This window comes from Daphnia magna, linkage group LG5 (assembly GCF_020631705.1).
Source record: "Daphnia magna isolate NIES linkage group LG5, ASM2063170v1.1, whole genome shotgun sequence".
Lineage (NCBI taxonomy): Eukaryota > Metazoa > Arthropoda > Branchiopoda > Diplostraca > Daphniidae > Daphnia > Daphnia magna.
The window spans coordinates 1740612-1762877 of record NC_059186.1 but is presented as its reverse complement, the minus strand read 5'-3'; the positions used below and the strand labels follow the sequence as shown (position 1 = coordinate 1762877).

At 37.5% G+C, this 22266-nt stretch overlaps 2 protein-coding genes and 1 long non-coding RNA gene across 3 annotated transcripts; 1 reads left to right on the top strand and 2 right to left on the bottom strand.

Annotated features, from left to right (window-relative positions):
* Positions 1–13648: 13648 nt before the first annotated feature.
* Positions 13649–14256, bottom strand: LOC123472301. The gene is made up of 3 exons (XR_006646694.1): positions 14106–14256; positions 13870–14043; positions 13649–13800 (listed from the first exon to the last, which is right to left on the bottom strand). It is a non-coding gene; the product is annotated as an uncharacterized LOC123472301 (long non-coding RNA).
* Positions 14257–14743: 487 nt separating this feature from the next.
* Positions 14744–16834, bottom strand: LOC123466506. The gene is made up of 9 exons (XM_045173665.1): positions 16687–16834; positions 16345–16623; positions 16134–16286; positions 15927–16066; positions 15761–15871; positions 15459–15700; positions 15220–15391; positions 14984–15157; positions 14744–14914 (listed from the first exon to the last, which is right to left on the bottom strand). Exons 4-8 carry the CDS (start codon positions 15958–15960, stop codon positions 14994–14996), a joined length of 723 nt encoding a protein of 240 aa, XP_045029600.1. The 5' UTR covers positions 15961–16066; positions 16134–16286; positions 16345–16623; positions 16687–16834; the 3' UTR covers positions 14744–14914; positions 14984–14993.
* Positions 16835–18135: 1301 nt separating this feature from the next.
* Positions 18136–19718, top strand: LOC116935670. The gene is made up of 7 exons (XM_045173810.1): positions 18136–18157; positions 18226–18453; positions 18512–18586; positions 18626–18694; positions 18759–19456; positions 19511–19572; positions 19637–19718. Exons 1-7 carry the CDS (start codon positions 18136–18138, stop codon positions 19716–19718), a joined length of 1236 nt encoding a protein of 411 aa, XP_045029745.1.
* The last annotated feature ends 2548 nt before the right edge of the window (positions 19719–22266 follow it).

Below are 22266 nucleotides of genomic sequence, written 5' to 3'. Positions count from 1 at the left end.
TTCTCAACTCTCGGTCGTCGTAGAGTTCGGATGTTATGTTTAAAATTTCAAGAAAATCTGAAAGTCCGGTTTGCGATAATCCGTGTTCCAGGTAAAATGCCGCTGTAAGAAGACACGTTAACTGAATTCGATTAAAATTATCCCCTGCTGCCATCTAGAAATCAGTATTAATTAATTAAATAAATATCCCAGCTTCACTTTGAAAAACCTATTGTCCTTACTGATACGTAATCGTCGTCTTCTAATGTCAGCTCGTCTTCACTACCAAACAAATGGTGTGAGCATTCGTCGACACCTTCCGGATCCGAAACCATTTTTTCCGGATAGTCATCGTCGATAACCAACGATTCCGTGCACTGATTTTGATCCATCAATACGGTATCAGTATGATATTCAGTTGCTTCATATGCCTCATTGAAAGCTATATAATATGAAATTCACTGTGTCAAATCGCGCTTAATAAAAAAATTAATCTACATGGTTAGGTAATATGTTACCCTTTTCAAAATTATTCATCGATGCAAAATCGTTATTTTCAGAAACAGAAGTTACGGAATTCATAACTTGGCTTTCTTCTTCATGAGGATAGCCGCCGCTGGAATTTGGTGTGTTTTGCTGCAGGAGCATGTCGTCTACGTCATCATTGGCCTGGCGTTCTGCTATCTGACGTGATATGGAGCTCAGTGTCCACCTTGAGCTTCCAGTAAGTCTCCTTCTTTTTGGATCACCTTTCCCACTATCTTTATTGTAATCTTCCATTTGAAACCTAGTAATGTTCACACAAAATCACGAAACTCCTTTCTCAATTTTGTCTAAACTGACTGAAAAATTGTCTCTAGTGACTGAAAGAGAACAAAGAAAACAAAAGTCTAAACAATAAGCCAGCACTTCGGTGATCATAAAGGTACCATGATGTCAGATTCTTGTATTAAAATATTGAAATGAGAAATGATTAAAGAATAATTAAGACTTTGATTCTTTAGTGTGTTTAGGGATTTAGTGATCCGGCCCGGCCAGTTGCCTCACATTTTGGGGGGAACAAGTGCATACACACACAGGAAAGCCTTACACACGATAGCTAGCTCAAGCAGTTCGAAAACGCGTTCAAAACCCCCAACAGCATCAAGTACCAGTTAACATTATCACACGTGCAGTTTTTTGTCGTTATTAATTATATTTCGTTTTCATCAACTGCCAAGGTTTGGTTCTCGTATGTTATTGGTTCGTAGTTTTCTTTGGGTATGCTTTCATTGCTGTGGTGAAACAGTTCAGCACATGTGACGCATAAATATTTCATCATTCATGTTTAAATGTGCCTCCTTTTATTATTTTAAGGCTTAGATGTGTAAAAATGTCACCTACACATAATTCGTACAAAAACAACATTGCTATGCTGTTCAAGCTGAAGCAAACTGGGAGATTGGTTATCGGGACAGGTGGAGTTATAACATCTCCCAAACTTCCAGCTGACAATCTTGAGTTGCTGGAAGAATAATAAGACAATATTAATATACAACAATATAATAAGAATAATAAGATAAATAAGGCAGAATAATAAGACTAAGGTCAAAATTAGGTACACAGTGTTTGTATTGATTAAAAAATTTTACTCGCTTTAACTAATTTAATTTATTCGTAGAATTGAAACTTCCACTGATGATCTCACAACCTCGAAAAAAACTTATGTGGCTACAGTTCTTGGTTACTCAAGTATGTTTTTTTTATTAAGGCCAAAAAGTAAAATATGTAAATTTTGTAATACTTTGTTTTATCATGTAGGTAGACCCAGTGGGAGAAAAGAAATGGAAGACCTTAAAGCGAGAATCTCTGAAAAGCAACCTAATGCTTCAACGCTTGAAGTTGTTGATCAGCACAACTCAAATGAAGATCTTGCTAAGAACACATCTGATAACAATGCTCAGAATGTAGCATATGAAGAAGAAAATAAGAAGAAATCAGAAGAGGATGCCAAGAAAAAAGCTTTAGAAGACAAAGCTAAAAGGAAATCTGAAGAAGAGGCCAAGAAGAGAGCTGATGCCGAGGCTAAGAAGAAATCTGAAGAGGAGGCCTTGAAAAGGAAAGCTGAACAACATTCTACATTTAACCAAAAAGGACCTGTGGCCAAGAAAAGGCTTGTATATCCAGAAGAAACCATATCCATTCTGGACGAAGCATCTTCCCAAAAGGATATGTTTGCCGTCGATTCATCAGGTGATGGTAAGTTATTGAAATAAGATTGATCACCAGCCTGTAGTTTGTGTTCGAGTATTTTATATGTAAATCTGTTTTATCATCCAGAAAGTGATGAAGACGATGAAGAAAACGAAGAAGAAGAGTCGTCAATGGAGACGAATATGAACGAGGCTCAAGGACAGAATTTAAATGACAATGAAGATGAGTCTGTGATGCACAACGCTCCTTCTGTTAGTGTTCCAGTTCCCCATGACCGATCAAAATCGTCATCGAGACAATCTCAAGCCTCATCATCAAGCCTTGTATCTCTTCAGTCAAGTAGTAATTCTGTTGTGGTTAACAATAGGACTAGCCCTTCACATCAGCAGGTAAAGAATGTAATATTCATTTAAAGTAATGTAATATTTTTTTATTAAGAAAATCTCTTGAATTCAAGATTATTGCAGCGCTAAAGGCGCAAATCGAGCAACTGGAACAAGAAAACGACTATCTCCACCATCAAATTGATGACAGTGAAGTGCTTACAAAGTCCCTCAAGTCCGAAATTGTCGAACTTAAAAACAAACAACCAGAAAATTTTATAGACAGTAAGGCAGTTTTAAAATCTAAAACCAATAGTTGAACATCTCACTTTGTTGTTTCTTTTTACACAGAACTCCAAGCAGCGATTTCTTTGGTAGACGGCATAAGGAACAACGAAACAGACGCCGCCGGTGCTGTTGCTGCTGCCAGCTCAAGACGCTCATCCAAACCTAATAACATGGTAAGTCTAGACTACTTTTATATTTTAAAAAATTTCATTGTCTCGTAATTTTCTAAAATGTATTGTCGTTAAGGTTTATTTAGTGCAGGGCCATTTTCTGAGAATAAACGCGTCGGATCTAAAATTCGCAATCACTATCGGAAGATTATCCAATGGCAATTTGAACGCCATGGTTAATAAAATTCTGGAATCAGTGTACACAAGAATTTACATGAGTGAACATTCACTCTCAGGATTGCCTCCCCGGGTGTCGAATGTCTAGAAGGAAATATACAGTCGCCTAAAAACTCCACCGAAACAAACCAAACCGGGACTCCCTGAAAACGACGTCACTGCAATCACTCGTAAGTATATAATCTGTTTTACTGGTATAAAATATTTTTACTTATTAACGTTTGTCTCTCATGTTATTTAGTTTTCATGATAAAGGCTTGGGAATCTTATCATGGTCAGAAAATAAAAGAAAAGGAGGTGAGAGATGCCATAAGGACAAAGATTTCGACCAAAACCCCGTGCCGCCTCTCACCTCCTGAACACTCCACAAACCGACGAGGATGCTGAACATCAACAACAGCAATAACCATTTCTGCTCAAGTTCTTATTGCTCAAAGCCCGTTGGGTTATTTATTCGTGTCATTTTATTATTCAGTTCTTCTTTCTTTTTGAACTTTTTGCTCAGCTTCTTGCTACCATGCATTTTCAATTTATGTCCCGGCCGTGTGCTAATCCGAACAGCTAGTTCAAACCTTTGGTGAACCTGCTTGACGTTTTTAATCCCGTTTAACGTTGTAAACCCGTTTGATGTGATCAGATCATATCTTCTAACGATGTTCATTTTTAAAATGTCCATTTATTGGAGTGTTATAGTCATCGTTCAGCGTTCACCTTTTAACTTTTTAAATACATATGCTATGTTTTCTGATGGTGGCGTACTTGATGCAAGTACAATCAGGATTTTAATACAGATTTGCCTAATCAGGCATTTTTTTTAAATTTTTACCTTATTTGTTTTATTTCGTAAAGAGCATAATATGGGGCGTAGAAATTTCTATATTTATAAATATTAAAAAAGGGAATGTCAGTATCAAGCTGGTTAAACGTGTTGGTTTCTTGGTGTCGCAAGACTGCCTAGGATACAGCTGCTGTGTTTCCTACATACCCTTATAAGCAAAATTTATCCTAGTTCCCTGGTAGTAGAGCGCTAGCTATATCCGTGATAACAGAGCGCCAGCTAGTTCCATGGTGGTAGAGCACTCGCTAGTTGCAATAAGTGTTTGCCTTGCATGCGTGGGAGAAAACCCATACAAGGCTAACACTTATTGGAACTAGCTAGCGTGACAGCGTGGCACTGCCATGTTACTGCCAAGATACTAAGATAAATTTTGCTAAGGGGTAGCTTTCACCTCTGCTTTACAGGCATCATTCTACTAATGCTTGATGGGTTCTGGTGATGTACGGTGAGATGGCAGGATCATTTTAAAAAGCGTATGGCTAGCCCCGATCATTGAATCATTGAATTGACCGTACATCTGTAGGGGTAGTTGACAGTTTGTATATTTTTCGGTGGCAAGCGTTTTGTTGATTAGTGCGTTCCATTTTTGCCATTTAGAGTCCTAAACTTTCCATCTGGGTGGACCTGTGGCGGGTTGTTTTAGTGAGATTTTAGTTTTCACGATTACAGATCACTACCGAGGAAGGGTCCTGGGATGGCTGTTGAGTCGTTAGCTATACGGGTTGTGGCGATGGTGAGGTATAATGTAGATTTGCGTCCAGTGGAGGGGATAATGTATGTTGCTAGTTGGGGTGGTGTTATAAGGGAGATATTCGGGATCTCAAGTAGCGCACTATACAAGGATTTTCCGCTTTTGTTGTTTTTCTGGTTTGAGCTCCATAGCTTGTGGTGGCCATTGAGGTCACCCCCGATGATAGAGTTGTTTTCAGTAGAGCTGAGTTGGAGGAGTTCTTCTTTTATGCAATTTCCTTTAGGACAGCATCCAGAAAAAATGTCTATGCTTCCGTATTTAGTGTTGTGGATAGTGACGCCAATAGCTTCAATGTTTGGTGTGATCTTTGAAGCGATCTCAGTGTAGGAAATAGTACGATGGACAAGGTTGGCTACTCCGCCACCTGGTATGTCTGTGCGGTTTTTGTTGATTAAGTGATAGGTGCGAAATTTAACAGAAAATTTATTGTTCCATAGTGTTTCGCAGAGTAAGACTATGGACGGTTTATTTGAACTTAAAAAATTGCGGAAATCTTCTAAGCGGGACTTACTAAAGCCCCGCGCGTTTCATTGAATGATTTTTAGTTACATCATTTATTTTAATTTCTTGGACGATGGTCCTTTTTGCAAGTACCGTCATGGCGTGACGTAGGTGTATCCATGTAGTCCATCCTTGCGTGTATCTGCGATTGCGAAAGGGCGTTTTTTTTTGTGAGCTATGGCTAGAGATAATGGATTCAAAGTCTGAGATAGATGCGTCTTTGGTTTCGGATTTGGGGCCTGGGAGACGGGTGAGAAGAAGCCGTTCTAGTCGGTCAAATCTGTTAGCGAATTTTTCCTCGAAGGTGTCAATTCTTTTGTTTGCTCTATTGGTCTCCTTGGCGACATGTTCTAATTTTGTCTGTAAAGAGTGTATAGTTGTATTTTGGGGAAAATTGAGTTGATCTGTTAATTGATTTATGGATTGTTTTAGGCTTTCAACTTCTGAGGGAGTAGGCTGGTGAGCGGTGGTTTCTGTATTCCTGCTCACGGCCGCACTGTAAGAAAGACCAATTCTAGTCCGCGCATCTGAGACGGACAAATCGTTGTCAGTGGCATATTTAATTAAGGCGATCATTTCGGTGTAGGCGGGACACTCTTTAGAGTCAGAGGTATGGTTATCGCTATGGCAATTCACGCATTTTTGTGTACAGGATTCCGAGGAGTCATGATTCTGCCCGCATACCTTGTAGCCTTGAACTTTGCTGTTGCAATGGTTCTTGGTATGTCCTAGTCTCCAGCACTTGGAGCACTTGAAGGGGCTCGGGTAGTAAGTATGGACCTTAAAGCTCAGTGCCACTAGCGTGACTCTGATTTGGAGGGAGTCCTTGAAAGTGAGAGCTATTGTTTCAGAAGGCACCCTTGCATCACCCGTTGTTTTGGTAAATCTCTCGACTTTTATGACTCCTTGGGGGCCAAGGATATCAAGTATGTCTGCTTCAGATTCAGATACTGGACCTCTGTGTACGATTCCTTTTCGTCCGGTCATAGAGTTCGGGAGTGCCGCTGTAACAGAGCGATTGCCGATTCTGGAGATTTTAAAGAGAGCTTCCTGTTGTGCCCTGCTAACTGGGTGTAAGAAGAGATCCCCTCCACGTGGGGAGTGAGATCTTCTTGGGTTGTCAATCATCTTGACGATTTCGCTGGTGAGTCCTTTTAGTTCTGCCATATCCATTTGACGAAAATTTGCTTTCCCGTCTGTCGGCTTGATAGTTACAGGAGGGAGGTTATTCGAAGTATTTTTACCGTGGTGGTTCCCAATTGTCGGCCATTCTTCGTCACTGTAAGTTGGTAGGCTGCGTTTAGGAGGAGGAGGGTGGTGGTTCATCTTACAGCAGTCCGCGTGGTATTTTCGTGTGTGTGGGAGTGGGTTGCCTAACCCGGAGCAACTGGAAGAGTATATTCTTCGTTTAGGCATCCATTGGCCGTAGTTGGAGTGTTGGGGAGTAACTGAGCAATTTTTTTTCTTTTGTTTCGTTTTTTCTTTCTTTTTCTACTTCACTAAACACTTTCTAGATAGGTTTCTCCGACGTATAGGTAAGAGTGTGGGAGCGGTTTTTTTACTTTTCTTTTGTCACTGTTCACTAGGGCGCTAAGTAGGAGAGACACGGACACAACCGGTTGGTTACAAGGATCATAGCGAACTTCTTTTTGAACAGATTATTTTATTTTGGGCCAGAATAAGATGTGGACGTGGACCGTGTACTGCGAACAGGAGAAACAGCGGACTTTCACCTGCGGACTGGCTAAAATTTTTGACAGCAGTACGCAGTTTCTCCACAGGGAAGCTGTACGCAGTCCGCGTATTATCAAGGTCTACTTAATGCTTAAGACCGGAAATCTCATATACCTCCTATAGCGGGTAGGCGTTCCCTGGTAAGAGCCAATCAGACAAAAAAACCAACTTGGTCTCCGCGAAACGGTCTCGAGGGGTCGAGACCGTCGACGCTACATCCCAGTGGAACTATCCCGGTCCTCTGATTGGCTCTCTCAACCCTTATACCCTTACATGTATTTCTGCTTTCCACTCCCACATTTTCCTGAAACACACAGCGTAGTTTTCCGTGGAAGTGTAGTTCGCGCTTTGATTTGTTTGTTTATTTGTGTATTTATATTAGGGCCACTGGGTGTCCGCTTTCGAGATTTTGATGGGCATACGTTAATGGCTGAACCGGGCTGAATGGTGAAGTGGCATGCTATTGCGCAATTATTCAATAAAAAAAACAGCAATGGGATAGATTTGTTTGAAACAAAGTACCGGTTTGGTTGATCAATAATAAAATAATAATATAAAAATAATAAAAGGCCCGCGATGGCTAAAATAAGTAAAATAGTCGTAGTGCCAAAACGCTACGGCGGGTTAGATTAGGTTAGGATCGCACATTTCCGTCGTTGCCTTTGCCACTAGATGGCACCACACGAAAGACTGATTGTACAAGCAGTTTTCACGGCTGACTTCCATGTTCTTAAAATGCTAATAAAACAAATGACAAACGACAGCCGTCCTCGCCATTTCTAAGCAAACACAAATTAAAAATTAACTAACCAACCTTTCATCACGAAAAAAACCTTAAACAATACAGTGTTACATGGAGAATCGAACTGTAGGAAAATTTCACCCAAAAACCGAAAACTCGCGACACAGGAGGGTCCTTAAATTCACCAACCAATCACACCCCGACTTATAAGACCGAAATTTGAATTTTGATCAAACCCATCAAGGTCATTTTTCTCATTGTTGATTAGAAATAAATGAAAAAAATAAATAAAAAAAAGATAAATGAATTTGCGCTTGGGACATGTTTCTCTATCAGTAAACAAAATTGTACTGAGAAAAATCTGAAAAAAGGATTAGTCTCGGTACAAGAAAACCAATTGCTAATTTTCATTTTTTGTAACATCGTGAAAAAATGAGAAAAATGACCTTGATGGGTTTTGAAAATGTAAAAAAGGTAGCAGAGCGCCAGTGTGTTTAAAAACGACACCAATTTTCCGGCCTACGCCAGCTGATAGAGGTTGAAAACCCTATATGAACTCTTCTGTAGTCTCTGATTTTAGAAACTCGGGAAATGAATAAATCTGGGAAAATTCGAAAATGGTTCAGATAACCATGAAAAACTCACAGTTAATTTATGTAAGGGAAATGTAAATACTGTTTCAAAATAAAAATTCCTTCTTAAAAATGAAATGTATAATAAGCAATGTGAAAAGCAAGTTTGGCTCGTAAGATAACATGGGTGGCGTCGGAGTGATCCCATACTTTTGGCGCCACTTTTATAGGCCTAAAAAATAGGCGAAAAAATCTGATAAAAATTCAGACAAAACAAAAGACGTAAAATGACATAAATTCCAAGTGTTTTTTTTAAGTTCCAAATCTTTTCACTTTTTGCCACCCGAAAAACCAACTTGAAAAATACACGCCGCCTTATGGAACGGCGCGGGGTGATCCCACACTTATGGAGGGGACTGTATATTAATTGTTTTTTTTTTCATTTTATATAATAGATTGAATTAAGTACCGGTGTGTTTTCTTAAATTAGTGTAAATTGGGCCATAGGCACTTGGATTGGCGATTCCAAAACCCGATCAGGTAATGATCGGGAAAACTATGCATCCAAAAATTATAAAAATTATAGGAATTGATATATCTTGATAAGATTCGTCCATTTTTGCAAAAATATTGCTTTAAAAAAAACTTATTGGAAGAGTTGCCCGATTTGCCGTTTTTCAGGTAGGTCAGTGCGGTTTAGCGGGTATCCGGTTACCCCCCTCCCCCAGTAATAAGTAAAATTTCAATAATTTATTGCGGGAAAATTATAAGACCAAAATTAATAAAGTTTACAAAAGTAGATAGCTATTGGTATGGGCTATCTATTTCTGTATAACTTATGAAAAAATATTCATACACAAAAAAGTAAAAACAAAAATGAATATTGTTTCTTAAGTCTACTGGATGTAGCATATATCTAGTGTAAAGATCCAAAACAATTTATCCTTTATTCTTTTCATTATTTTTTCCTACCCTTTATTCTGATGTAACATTAATTTTTGATACTTTCCTCTTTTTTAAGTAATTTCTTCCTTAGACGTCTTACAGACGGACTTTCCCTTCAAACGTTTCAACTTGATTTTCTTGTAGTTCGACCTTCACGAACTCCGTATAAAACTTTTTTGTTCTATAGAAAATATACTAGACACCGTTCACAATTCAGTTCCTTCTAGAGTTGTTCCCCAATTTTTTGTGCTACTTAAAATATACTTCACAAGAAAAGACAATAAAAAGGAAGTTAAAATATTAATAGCTTACACTAGAGCGCAAAAACTACAAACAACTTCTTGCCCAAAATTTTTTTTGGTTATAAAAATTATTTTAATTATTTTACAGAAATGGATAGCCCTTACCAAGAGCTATCGATTTCTGCAAAATTTTTTAATTTTTGCCTTATAGTTTTACCACAATAAATTATTGAAATATTACGTTTTTTTAAGGGGGGGTGGTAGCTTTGATCCGCTAGACCGCAACGACCTACCCGAAAAATGATGAAGCGGTTTACTTTCCTAATTAGTACACCCTAAGAAATATTTTTGCAGAATTTGATAGACCCTATAGACCCAATCAAGATTTATACATTCCTATAATTATTAAAACTTTTGGACGTATAGTTTTCCCGATTCTGCCAAAATCGGGTTTTAAACCTCTTTTCTCCGACCCGCACCAACCCAATTGCCCGTGGATGACAATTCACAGTAGTTGTAATGAAAACACATCAATATTTAATTTATTCCTGTGCTATAAAATTAAAAACGATATAATAAAGGTATAAATAGTTTATTAACAAAATAGTAAGTTAGAAACAATAAATGTAAAGATAAATAATAATAAATAAACATGAAAAACAAACAAATGAAGGCGACAGCCCGACTACTCTACACACGCCACAGGCCACTCACCACAATCAGAGGGGGGGAGGGGCTATAGGGTGAGGAGAGGGAGAGAGCAAATCAGAGGGCCGGGATAGTCCCACTGGGATGTAGCGATGACGGTCTCGACCTCTCGAGACCGTCTCGCGGAGACCAAGTTGAAAAAAACATGGGTTACGACGACACCATCTGGCGCTCGCAATTATAGCATCGTTGAAAACCACCCCCCCCAATAAACCACTTGTTGTAGTTACATAAACACACGAATAAAGAGGAATCGTTGCAGAGTGACGTATTCCCACTAGTAACAACGCTCATAAGTCAAAATAAAATTTTGTCTGTTCGCAAGTAAATGTTTTCAGAAATAAAATGTGCCATAAATAAAAATTCCCATTGATAAATATATTTATAAGTGAACCTATATTATTTTTACAAGTGAAAATGTTCATTGGTAATTAATGTCATAAGTAACAAAATGAAAATTTTCTCATAAGTAACCTCATTCACAAAAAAATATATCCACTAAAACTTTTGCCCATTGAAACTATTATTCAGAAGTAATTTGCTTAAGAACTAATTTGTTTCACTAGTAAATCAAAATTAATTATTTTTTACATATATTCATAAGTAACATTTATCACAAGTAACTTGTTCATTAATAATAATTTTGGAAAGTAATAAGGAATAAAACAATTTATACATCAATATTTTCATGAGTAACATTAATCTAAAATAAGTATATCCGCTAGAACAATTGCCCATTGCAACTATTATTCAGAAGTAATTTGCTTCAGAGGTAATTCGTTTCACTAGTAACTCAAAATGAACTTTTCAAAATATGTATTCATAAGTAACATTTATCACAAGTAACCTGATCAGTAATCATTTGTTTCACTAGTAACGGAAATAAACCATTCAAATTTATATTCATAAATAACATTTAACACAAGTAACTCATTTCTTTAGTAACAGTGTAACCCTCTACGTATTAGATCGATAGTAATATCCATATTTTTCCTCGCGGCGGCTCTTATGAAAAAGTAAGGCTACACCTATTCCGTGCTGTTTCATTACCTTTCCAGCGCATACATGAAACTAAATTAAATTTTAAAAAATCTATCGTCTTGCAAATAAAAGTGTCTCGTCATTTTCATATCTTGTTACGAACTCGTCGAACCGACCGACGACCCCAAAAACATAAAAATCTTAAGAAGGCAGACAATACTAAAGATTCTCGTAGAATGAAATATGTATGGCGTATGGCGGTTGTATAGGAAAGAAGAAGTGGTGGGGAAAAGAAGAGTGATCTTTGATCTTTCTCTCACAAAACAAATACTATCTTGCAGGTTGCGGGGTTTACTATAATAAAAAACGATGATTTTTGGGCGGGGCGTTCGGGGCGAAAAAGCGATTTTCTGGCTACTCCTCGCGTCCCAGCTTTGCCTTCCGCCAATAGCCATTCAACGTCTTCTAGGTTAAAATGCGTGTAGCGCTTTTCACACCTTTTGTTTTCGCGGCGTACGGAAGCATTGCCGCCTTTCGACGTCCGGCAGAAGCGTATGGTTTCCATCCGTATGCCAGGAGCCCAGCCCAGTAGGACGAGGAAGCACAAGCTCGCCAGCTTTTCTGGGCGATAAGGGACTTCCTGACCGTGAATCTTCCGAGGAGCACCGTACGTGCAACGTTCACCTCAACAGTCGACATGATATGCACACAATCCGTGGGTAAAAGAAAGACTACATTCATCTTAAAAGCCATGATCACAGGTTGGTCGCAGAAGACTAGTCTATAAGTATGGACGAATTGCGCCGTCACTCTTTTCCCTACCTAGATCAATACTTATCGACTAGTCGATTGTTAATTTCGTAACGTCGGCTGTCTGGAATAAAACCTGGTCGTCCATTTTGTGTTTTTAGCCGGGTATTTTCATACAGTTATTTTTCTTTTATTTTGAATTTATTTGGAATATTTCTTAACAGTTTAACAGAAATAAGCTCTTAAAATCATAGTTAATTCTTGGATTTCTAGTAAACTTTGCTTAACTGAGTTCTTTAAATCCAGAATTCAAATATCCCATAGAGCAGTCAAATTAATTTTTTGCATTTTATCTGAATTCGTCTACAGTTGTTTATTTTTCTTGCTTTTGATCAGGTTTTTCCATTTTTATTTTCATTTTGTTCCATTTTGTCTGGTTTCTTAAAAAGTTATATTCTGTATAGCATGACTGTATAATGTTCAGAATGGTAACGTCAACATTTTCCTTTTTTTCTTATACAGATCAAATATTGCATATATTGCTATCAAAGAATGTCATGCACAATCTGCCAAAGATGTTTTATACTGCTTCATTTCATTTTTTTATAACTGTAAGTATTATATGGTCTATTTACATCACTAGCTGTTAGGGCTGGAACGATTAAAAATAATGTTTCTCAATTTGTTTTCTTGTTTAGATCATATTTGTATTTCCATGAAACAACATTATACACCAGCTAAGGATTAAGAAGATGTTTTTTCTACTAATTCAAATTTTATTTTATAATTGTAAGTATTATTGTCTATTTTTATCACTAGCTGTCAGGGCTGGAACGACAAAAAATTTTATCAATTTTTTTCTTATTTACATCATAATTGTATTTCTATATAGCAACATCATACACCAGATGAGTATGATAAAGATGTTTTTCAAATGCTTCACTTAATTATTTCAGTAAATTAAGTATTTAAGTAATCTGTAAAAAACTTGATAGAACTAACCATTCTAGCGAGATAGCAGTATCGAACGCCAGATGGCGAAGTTGTAACCTCTTTTTTTTCTTCTTCTGATTGGCTCTTGCCCGGGGAAAGGATAGGGAGTTTGACAGATCCTCTCGCCTTCATGCTAGGGGATACAAGTTTACAGGCCTTAACCATTAAGTAGGCCATGCAATTACAGACGATTATGAAAGATGGCGTCTATTCTTGAGAATAATGATGTAATGAATTCACCAGAGAAGGAAAAAATAAAAAAGACAGACGATCGAAAAACCTTAAAAAAAGGCTTCCGTAAGCCTAAATTTAGATCATATGGGAAAGACAAACAGTCAAATAACTTCAACACAAACAAACATCCCTACTAGCACAGTTTCATCCAGTAAACATCTCTGGCTGGTTTCAAGTGGATGGCGTGAATATCCACAGTAACCTTTATGCAACGTAGAGTGGATGTCTTAATGTCTCATTTACCGAACGTAAAATGTTAACGTCCAATAAATGTACAATTTGAACGTCAATGGGATAGAAAAACGATACGTTTATTGTCTATCGATATGTTACCTCCATGTAATATCATTTTTTTACATCCTATGTCTATCCATTTTCATTGTTTATATGACATCCTGATTTTGATGTTCATACGATATGGTAATTGTAACGTCCAATTGACTTCTTAGCTTAACGTTCAATGGAGTAAATAAGAAAGCGAAATTAAATACACGTAGGGAGCTGAATATCATGTATTCACAGCAGAAATTTCAAAAACGATACAGTAGATTTAACATAAATCAGTGTTAATTTGGTCCATGTGCACGGACACGTGCTGACTAAATTGAGAAACACAAGACGAAACAATCACGAAATTGAGTGAGGAACATGACTCCGACTCCATACCCGTTCAATGAACCTGGAATATAACATAATTTAAAAAATAAATCAGGTGCCTCCCATGTTCCGGAAACTGGTTTTAACTTACTAATAGGGAGTTATCCACTGTCTTCACTGATATCCCGTGGTATGCTGTTGTCTTTCCCAAGGCTCTGCTGGACTCGTTGGAATAATTCTGGAGCACTTTTCATAATTTTTTTGGTTTCAAACTCCAAATCAAATTGGTTTGCGCCTTTAAAAGGCTTCGAAATAGTAATTCCTTCTAAGATTGCAAACAAAATTACGATTACTTAACATTTTTTTTTAATTAGCTAAATAAATTACTGAAAATGGCTTCAGTTAGCAACGATTTTTGTAGACCGTGCTTTTGGATACCCTTTCGAGGTTTCCCCTCCCAATTGCAAGAGGCCTTTACTTTCAATGAGATGAATGCGGCCCAAGATCTTTTTACGCAATCGGAAAGGGACCCGCCACCCAGCATACGAACATGATTCACCTAAGGTAATACAAAAACAATCAGATACCATTACAGTGAAAACTTATAATACGATAAGAAATCTTACCACAGCGTAGTAGTTATCACCCTACTAGCACAGTTTCATCCAGTAAACATCTCTGGCTGGTTTCAAGTGGATGGCGTGGATATCCACAGTAACCTTTATGCAACGTAGAGTGGATGTCTTAATGTCTCATTTACCGAACGTAAAATGTTAACGTCCAATAAATGTACAATTTGAACGTCAATGGGATAGAAAAACGATACGTTTATTGTCTATCGATATGTTACCTCCATGTAATATCATTTTTTTACATCCTATATCTATCCATTTTCATTGTTTATATGACATCCTGATTTTGATGTTCATACGATATGGTAATTGTAACGTCCAATTGACTTCTTAGCTTAACGTTCAATGGAGTAAATAAGAAAGCGAAATTAAATACACGTAGGGAGCTGAATATCATGTATTCACAGCAGAAATTTCAAAAACGATACAGTAGATTTAACATAAATCAGTGTTAATTTGGTCCATGTGCACGGACACGTGCTGACTAAATTGAGAAACACAAGACGAAACAATCACGAAATTGAGTGAGGAACATGACTCCGACTCCATACCCGTTCAATGAACCTGGAATGAAACATAATTTAAAAAATAAATCAGGTGCCTCCCATGTTCCGGAAACTGGTTTTAACTTACTAATAGGGAGTTATCCACTGTCTTCACTGATATCCCGTGGTATGCTGTTGTCTTTCCCAAGGCTCTGCTGGACTCGTTGGAATAATTCTGGAGCACTTTTCATAATTTTTTTGGTTTCAAACTCCGAATCAAATTGGTTTGCGCCTTTAAAAGGCTTCGAAATAGTAATTCCTTCTAAGATTGCAAACAAAATTACGATTACTTAACATTTTTTTTAAATTAGCTAAATAAATTACTGAAAATGGCTTCAGTTAGCAACGATTTTTGTAGACCATGCTTTTGGATACCCTTTCGAGGTTTCCCCTCCCAATTGCAAGAGGCCTTTACTTTCAATGAGATGAATGCGGCCCAAGCTCTTTTTACGCAATCGGAAAGGGACCCGCCACCCAGCATACGAACATGATTCACCTAAGGTAATACAAAAACAATCAGATACCATTACAGTGAAAACTTATAATACGATAAGAAATCTTACCACAGCGTAGTAGTTATCAGGTTCTTGTAGAGAAACTTCAAACTTCATCAAATCATCAACCGTGTCGATAACAGTTATTTTGTCAGGATCTGATCGGGTTGGTTGAGTATTTTCCTCGTTGTCCATTTTTGTTTGTATTGCGGCCAGTTTGTTTAGAATCACTGTTTGATTTTCCACAATTTTACTTAGTTCTCTAACCAATGCAGTATAGTACGGACCAGGCATAGATATTGTTTCAGTACCTACGAAGACCGAAAGATATCAAAAAACTATGATGATCGTAGTGTAATGAATGACTATACCTAGACCGTGTATGGGTGAGTGAACAACCGGCAGCTTTCTTAAGCTTCGGTCACCCTGGTGAACTTCATTGCTAATAGTTCGAAGGGCCTGCCTGTCTGTGTTCGTCACTCCTGAAAATGATAAATGTTATACATTTTGAAGATGCTGTTTTAGTATTAAACCTACCTTCTTCCATCGAGTCCTTTGTTCTTTTCGACATCACATGTGGAGGGATAGAAGTGGTTTGAATCACATTAGGTTCAACATAACAATCCACAGAATCAATGTTGACATTGGAATGGTTTTAAGCGCCTGCGTAATACGAACTAAAAAAATAAAAATAAAAAGAGGTAAAATTCATTTATGCTTTTATACTATCTAGTATCTTCATACTTTCTTGAATTGAGTTGCTCGTTGATTGCGTCAAATCTTTAGGCTGAATAGTGATGTTTGAGATGGCACTCTGTTCTTCAGTCATGTCCCAAGAATCTAAATTTCCTTCACTAATCAGGGTAGGATCCTGCCTGCTGTTAGTGGACATCATCCCTGCAGATAAGTAACATGTAAATGAATCGCATGCTTTTACAGTACTAAAGATATATACCTTCTTCCATTGGGTTGCTTGTACTTGCCATCAAATGTCGAGGAATAGGAATGGTAGGAAGTAAACTTTGCGTGGGACCATAAAACCCAACACTGCTATCTTCTGAATCTTCTCCATCTATTTGTATTGACGGTCTCTTCTCCTCATAAGGTGAGTACCTCTTGTTTCCAATTTTCTTTCGATGGCCTCTTCCCATTGCATTTACTTCGACATCAGTTGAATTTATTTCGGAATTCACAGTTGCTTCAGCAAGGTGTCTCCTTGCTGTCTCATAGGAATCTGAAAAAGAATATAGTTTTATTATTAACGTTACACATTTAAACAATTTATCTAGAAACTTACCATATCCTTTGCGAACATGGCACGGGTATAAAATCCAATCAGATTCTGGTTTCTCAGTCTTTCTGATGTGTGCCTCATTCTCGCTTGTAAGGATAATGTATCAATCACTTTTTAGATGTTGGACAAGCAATTAGACGCCTAAAACAATGAACAAGTAAAGACCGAAGCCCTTGACGACAATAACGCGTCACGGAAACAACACACCGTTGCATTAGCCTAAGATCTTAATCAATATATCAGAATAAAATTAATAACCATCTTAGACAATTGTAAATAAGCTTTAAAATTTTTTAAAATGATGTGATTCAAAGTTTCCCTTGATTTCTTAAAAGTAATGACATTATTAGGCTTTGAGTATTAATTTTGACACTGTTAAGTATTGAAAAGAATCATTATCGATTATCTTACCTCGTCGATATTCAGTTATTTCATGTTGTCCTGAAATATTTACATCGTCTGCTTTTGGGACGCTAGTTAGAACAGCAGTATAAAGTAATTATTGTTTTGGAGATATTGATACCGTAGCTGTCATCCATAGGATGTCTACAAACCCACCACCTATAAACGTTTAGACATTTACATCCATTGGGCATCCTGTCTTGGTTCCAAAATAGACATTTACTCCAGATCTTGAACTATCATCAATAGGATGTCTACAAACCCACCTCCCATAAACGTTTAGACATTTACATCCATTGGGCCTCCTCTCTTTGGTTCCAAAAAAGACATTTACTCCGGATCTTGAATTATCATCAATAGGATTTCTATAAACTAACCTCCTATAAACATTTGAAAACTTACATCCAATGAGCATATTAACTTAGTTTCAAACCTGACATACACCTTTGGATTTTACAGTAACATTTATAGGATGTCAACTTTTCTTTGTTAACTGTAGGTTTAAAAATGATATCCAATTAATATTTTATATTGGTTTCAAATGGTGACATCAATTTCACGTTGCCATTTACGTTTATTTGATGTTTCTGCGTTGTCAAAAAATTGATAAACCTAAAGTGGATGGCGGAACGCCCAATAAACATCCACAGGACTTTGTGTGCTAGTAGGGATAGAATGTCTAGGCTTCTTTTCCTAGTATGGTTTTTCGATAAGTTCTTTGGGTTTTAAACTTAATTTAATTATTTGTTATACAGGCAAATCAGATGTCAAGAGATGTTAATGCACAGTTTTTGATATTTTCCTATTTCCCAAATGAAAGTGTTGGGAGCACTGGATGTTGGAGTTTTGGAGAGACAACGAAGCAACTCATAAAAAAGTCAGACTCAAAAAACTTCTTAAAGTACTGGGAAAAAATATTTTCATTAATGGAAGGTAAATAGGATTACGATATTTCTTACGTACATGAGCCATGTGAATACACTGTTATACCACGAGTTTTTACTTCTATATGTAAACTGCATTTTCATTTAACTATTTCCACTGTTCATAATGTATTTAACTTCAGGAAAGCGTAAAGCAAATGAACAGTGGAAGTAGAGCAGTGTCATAGCACTGCGACTAAGTTTTCTACTCTTCAAGATGATGTTCCTGAGTCTGGCAATGCAGACAATGCTGAAAATAATCATGCTGATAGTGATAATGATTGTGATTCCGTAGATGATAATGCTGATGGAATAAATCTACCTACAGAGCATGGGGAGACTACTACCGCTGAAGCAGATGTGTGTGACCAGAATAACACAATTTTTTATTTTGCTTTCAATGTTGGAGCAGATGGTGTTGTAACTCTTTCAAATGAAGCTCAAGGTAATAATTCGGTGATGTTGAATATATTATTTATATTAACATATTTGCTTTGTTGTAGCTCAATTAATACAGATGCAGGAACCATTAGGAGTTTTGTTACAAGAAGGCGAGCTAAACCCTCAGTTTGCGTTGGGTATGTAACATGTAAGACAAAATATTTACAATTATTTAGGTATGCTTGATGATTGGCAGCAAACCGTTAAAGGTAAAGATATCGATGCTATCCCAGTTAGTGTATCAGGTAACGACTTGCGTTTTAAGTTGTTTTTATAAATATTGCATATTGTAATGTTTTATTTATACAGATGTTGCACTTGGAGACCCAATTGCCATCCCTTCTCTTTTGCCAGAAAAGAGAAAAAAGAAGTCTGGAGGCGCAATTGAATCGAAAAAAAGCACGAGCTTTCTGTCAACTGTTGAACAAACTGTAGGACGCCCCATTCAAACTTCTGTCTGTGTTGCTCACGCTCCGAAAAGTAATCAGCCTCCACAACGCCCCACCCAAATTCCTATAGAGGTTGCTGAAACTTTGGCAATTGTTTCCCAAACTTCGACATATTTTGCTCAAACCAGGGCAAGTGTTGTCAAAACCACTGCAAATATTTCTCAAACCACGTCAAATGCTCACGTTCATACAAGTATTCCTCACGTTACGTCGTGTGTGGAACCGGTTCCAAAAACTGTTGACCAGGATCCTCCAGGAAGCCTCACCCAAATTCCCAAAAGTGTTGCCCAGAACCCGCCAAATGTTTACCAGGATCTTCATTTAATGAGATCTCCTGTGGTCCTGGTCCAACGCTTAAGTGCTGCTTACCTTTCAGAAACTTTTAACAAGCCTGTAGGAAATTCTGCCCAAACTCCGGCAAGTGTTTCAAATGAACGTGAAATTAGCAAGTCAAAAAGAGGTGAGAAGAAGAAAGCTGTGGATGAAGATAACCAAGCGGCAACTCCTGCAAAAAGTGTTAAACAAAAACAGCAGTACGCATCTCAACCATGTAAAAAGGTAATTTATTTGTTTGTTACACGTAAAATTCTTATTTCAGTTCTTGTTTTACAGCCACTAGGAAGGCCAATGTTGGTGAAGTGTGAAGGTGCTTGTGACCAATGGTTTCATAAAAAGTAAGTGTATACAATCAATCCAATTATTAAAGTTTGGATTAATTATTTTACAATGGATGATTAGATGTGTAGGGTTTCCGGCTGTTGACGAAAACGAAATATTTGTTTGCCCTGATTGCCGGTCTGATATTCAAAAAGAATTTTGATAACAATTTTGGTGATTACTATTACCAAAAAAGAATTTGAAGAAAGCAGATTCTTCAGTTTGATGATTAGTCGACATCCCTCTTAACCAAGAAATACATTTAATTATCGGGTTAACATTGATTTCATCATGAATGATTGAATGAATACAAGTTCTTCGTGTGAGTTATTCACCGTACCCGATGCTCACCGTATACGTTTCCTTTCTTTTTTCTTAAGGATTTACATGTATCTGTGTTAACATAGCCATTTATGTACACGCTAATAAGCGCCGCCGACGGGCGCGATTGTGTTATTGATGAACATATTGGCTTTTCTTTCCCAATACAATACCCGCCAAATTCAATTGCCCAAAAAAGTTGCCATAATCTTTTACACATTTTCTTATTCGGCCATTGATGTTCTGTTCTCCCTCCCTAGCTCTGGTTTTTGTGAAATACAACTGCTCTACTCCGTTTCTCACAGTCGACTAATTGAAGCCTCCGACGTGAGTGGCAGGATCAAATATCCGGAAAAATCGATCGATCGATAATAACACGCAAACAAACGCCCCACCCGCTAATACGAAGATATTATTCCCGTCTTAAATAACCAGAAACAAAGAGGAATGGAGGGTGGGTAGCTCTATATAGTTTTTGTCGATTGACAAGTGAATTTATACACAATCTTGTTGTGTTTATCTCTCTCCCTCGTCAACGAGGAAACAATTTGAAAAGGATGTAAACCACCCCAGGAATACATTTTTTCCCCCATTTTTAAATTTCCCGTGGTACAATAAGCCTTCTATACATTCAATTGATCGGTTGTCAAATGAACACATTTTTTTGGTTATTTTACAACTGCGCAACAAAAATTAACTTTTATTTCACGCCGTTTCCATTTTTTTTAAAATTCAATTCACACTTGGTTAGACGCTTTTTTTTGAGTTTACATGTCCTTTATAATATTGTCACGCGTAGAATTGTTTGAGGCAATAAACACTTGTTGATGCTAATAGCCCAAAGCCAAAGTTACTTAAATGTTGGCCCTTTCGTCACTGGGCACAAACATAAAGGTCCCTTTCACCATTGGACTACTCTAAATTACACTAACACTACTTCCAATGGTGCCCTAATGGACTAAACACAGATAGTTTAACCGAAAAACGCTAATAAACACAAACCGAAAAGCATGAGTGGTTTACCAGACAACGAACAGACGCGAACTAACTAGCTCTAGATTAATAAGACCACGCTAGAAAAAGCCATCTAGCGGTCATAAAAACAACTACACAAGACTACATAAAAAGACATACGTCACAATATATAAGGGAGTCTATATGTTTGCCCGGGCTGATTGCTGCCGCCGGGTATGTGGAGAGCGCTAGACTCTCTTTCTCATTGTCCGTTGAAAAAAATTATTTTGTCCCACTTCTTTTCTTATATTCCGTTATCAGATTGTGTACAAGATAAATGGGCAAATTCTTCCTCCAGCGCACATAGTTTCTCTCATGTGTATCGATGGATTGCCTAACGCACAGTCAAAAGTGTGTATCTATCTAATTGGTGGTTCACTCGCGAGCCAAAAAAATTCGATGGAAGAACGTAATGTCTCTGATGACCACAAGGTCCTTCAAACCTTTTTTCCGTTCAATTAATTCAAAGGAAGTTGATCCAATATTAAACAATACGCACGTTAAAAATGTTTTTTTCTATAGACTTTCTGGAAGTGTATGCATATTTGATTTCCATCTGATTGGACCTCTCCATATACAATCGAGCGCGCGCCATGGAGTGGCACGAAATAAAATCCCGCGGTCGTGTTATCTTCATTTTTTTTTCTATTCACTACAACAACACCGTGTTGTTGTGTCTACAGGCGTTGTCTATAGGTGCTCACCCCTGTACATCTATCTACCTATCAAAACCTCCACTGGCAGATGAATCGATTATTTCGCCTTTTTGGCCATGGCGCTTCTATCAAGTGGTCACACAACTATATATCACAAGTCACACCAACTATAAATGAGTTGGGGAGAGTTGGCTGGGTTCTAAAACAGCAGAAAATGTATAACTCATGTAGACAGAAACTGAAAAATTCACCGTGCCAACTACACGGACAGCAAATAAACGAAGAAGAAAAACATAAGGGGCAATGTTGACCACATGGCGCTCACCTGGAGCTTTTGAGCCCCGATTTTTGTGCTGTTGGCGTCGATGCTCGATTTTCTGTTACGCTCCTTCTACTCGGAGTGGGCGTATGAAAAAAAAACGGAAAGTCAAAAATCAATTTCATTCCATAATATTTTTTTTTTGATTCAGTCGGTTGATTACAATTGTGCGCTTGATCGATGAAACGAATAAAACAAGTGTCTTGTTCTTTTGGTCTTTTTTACGTTTTTTTTCGCATTCAATTATACAGAAAAAGGAACAAGCTTTAGGAAAGATATCGATTCACGTAAAATCAAAAGTGTTTTTATCTACAGTTTAGGCGTTATAAATGATTCCGTTTTTAACTGTACGGGAAGGAGTGGAAAAGAGCTTGCATATGGAAACTTATCATCTAATTGCT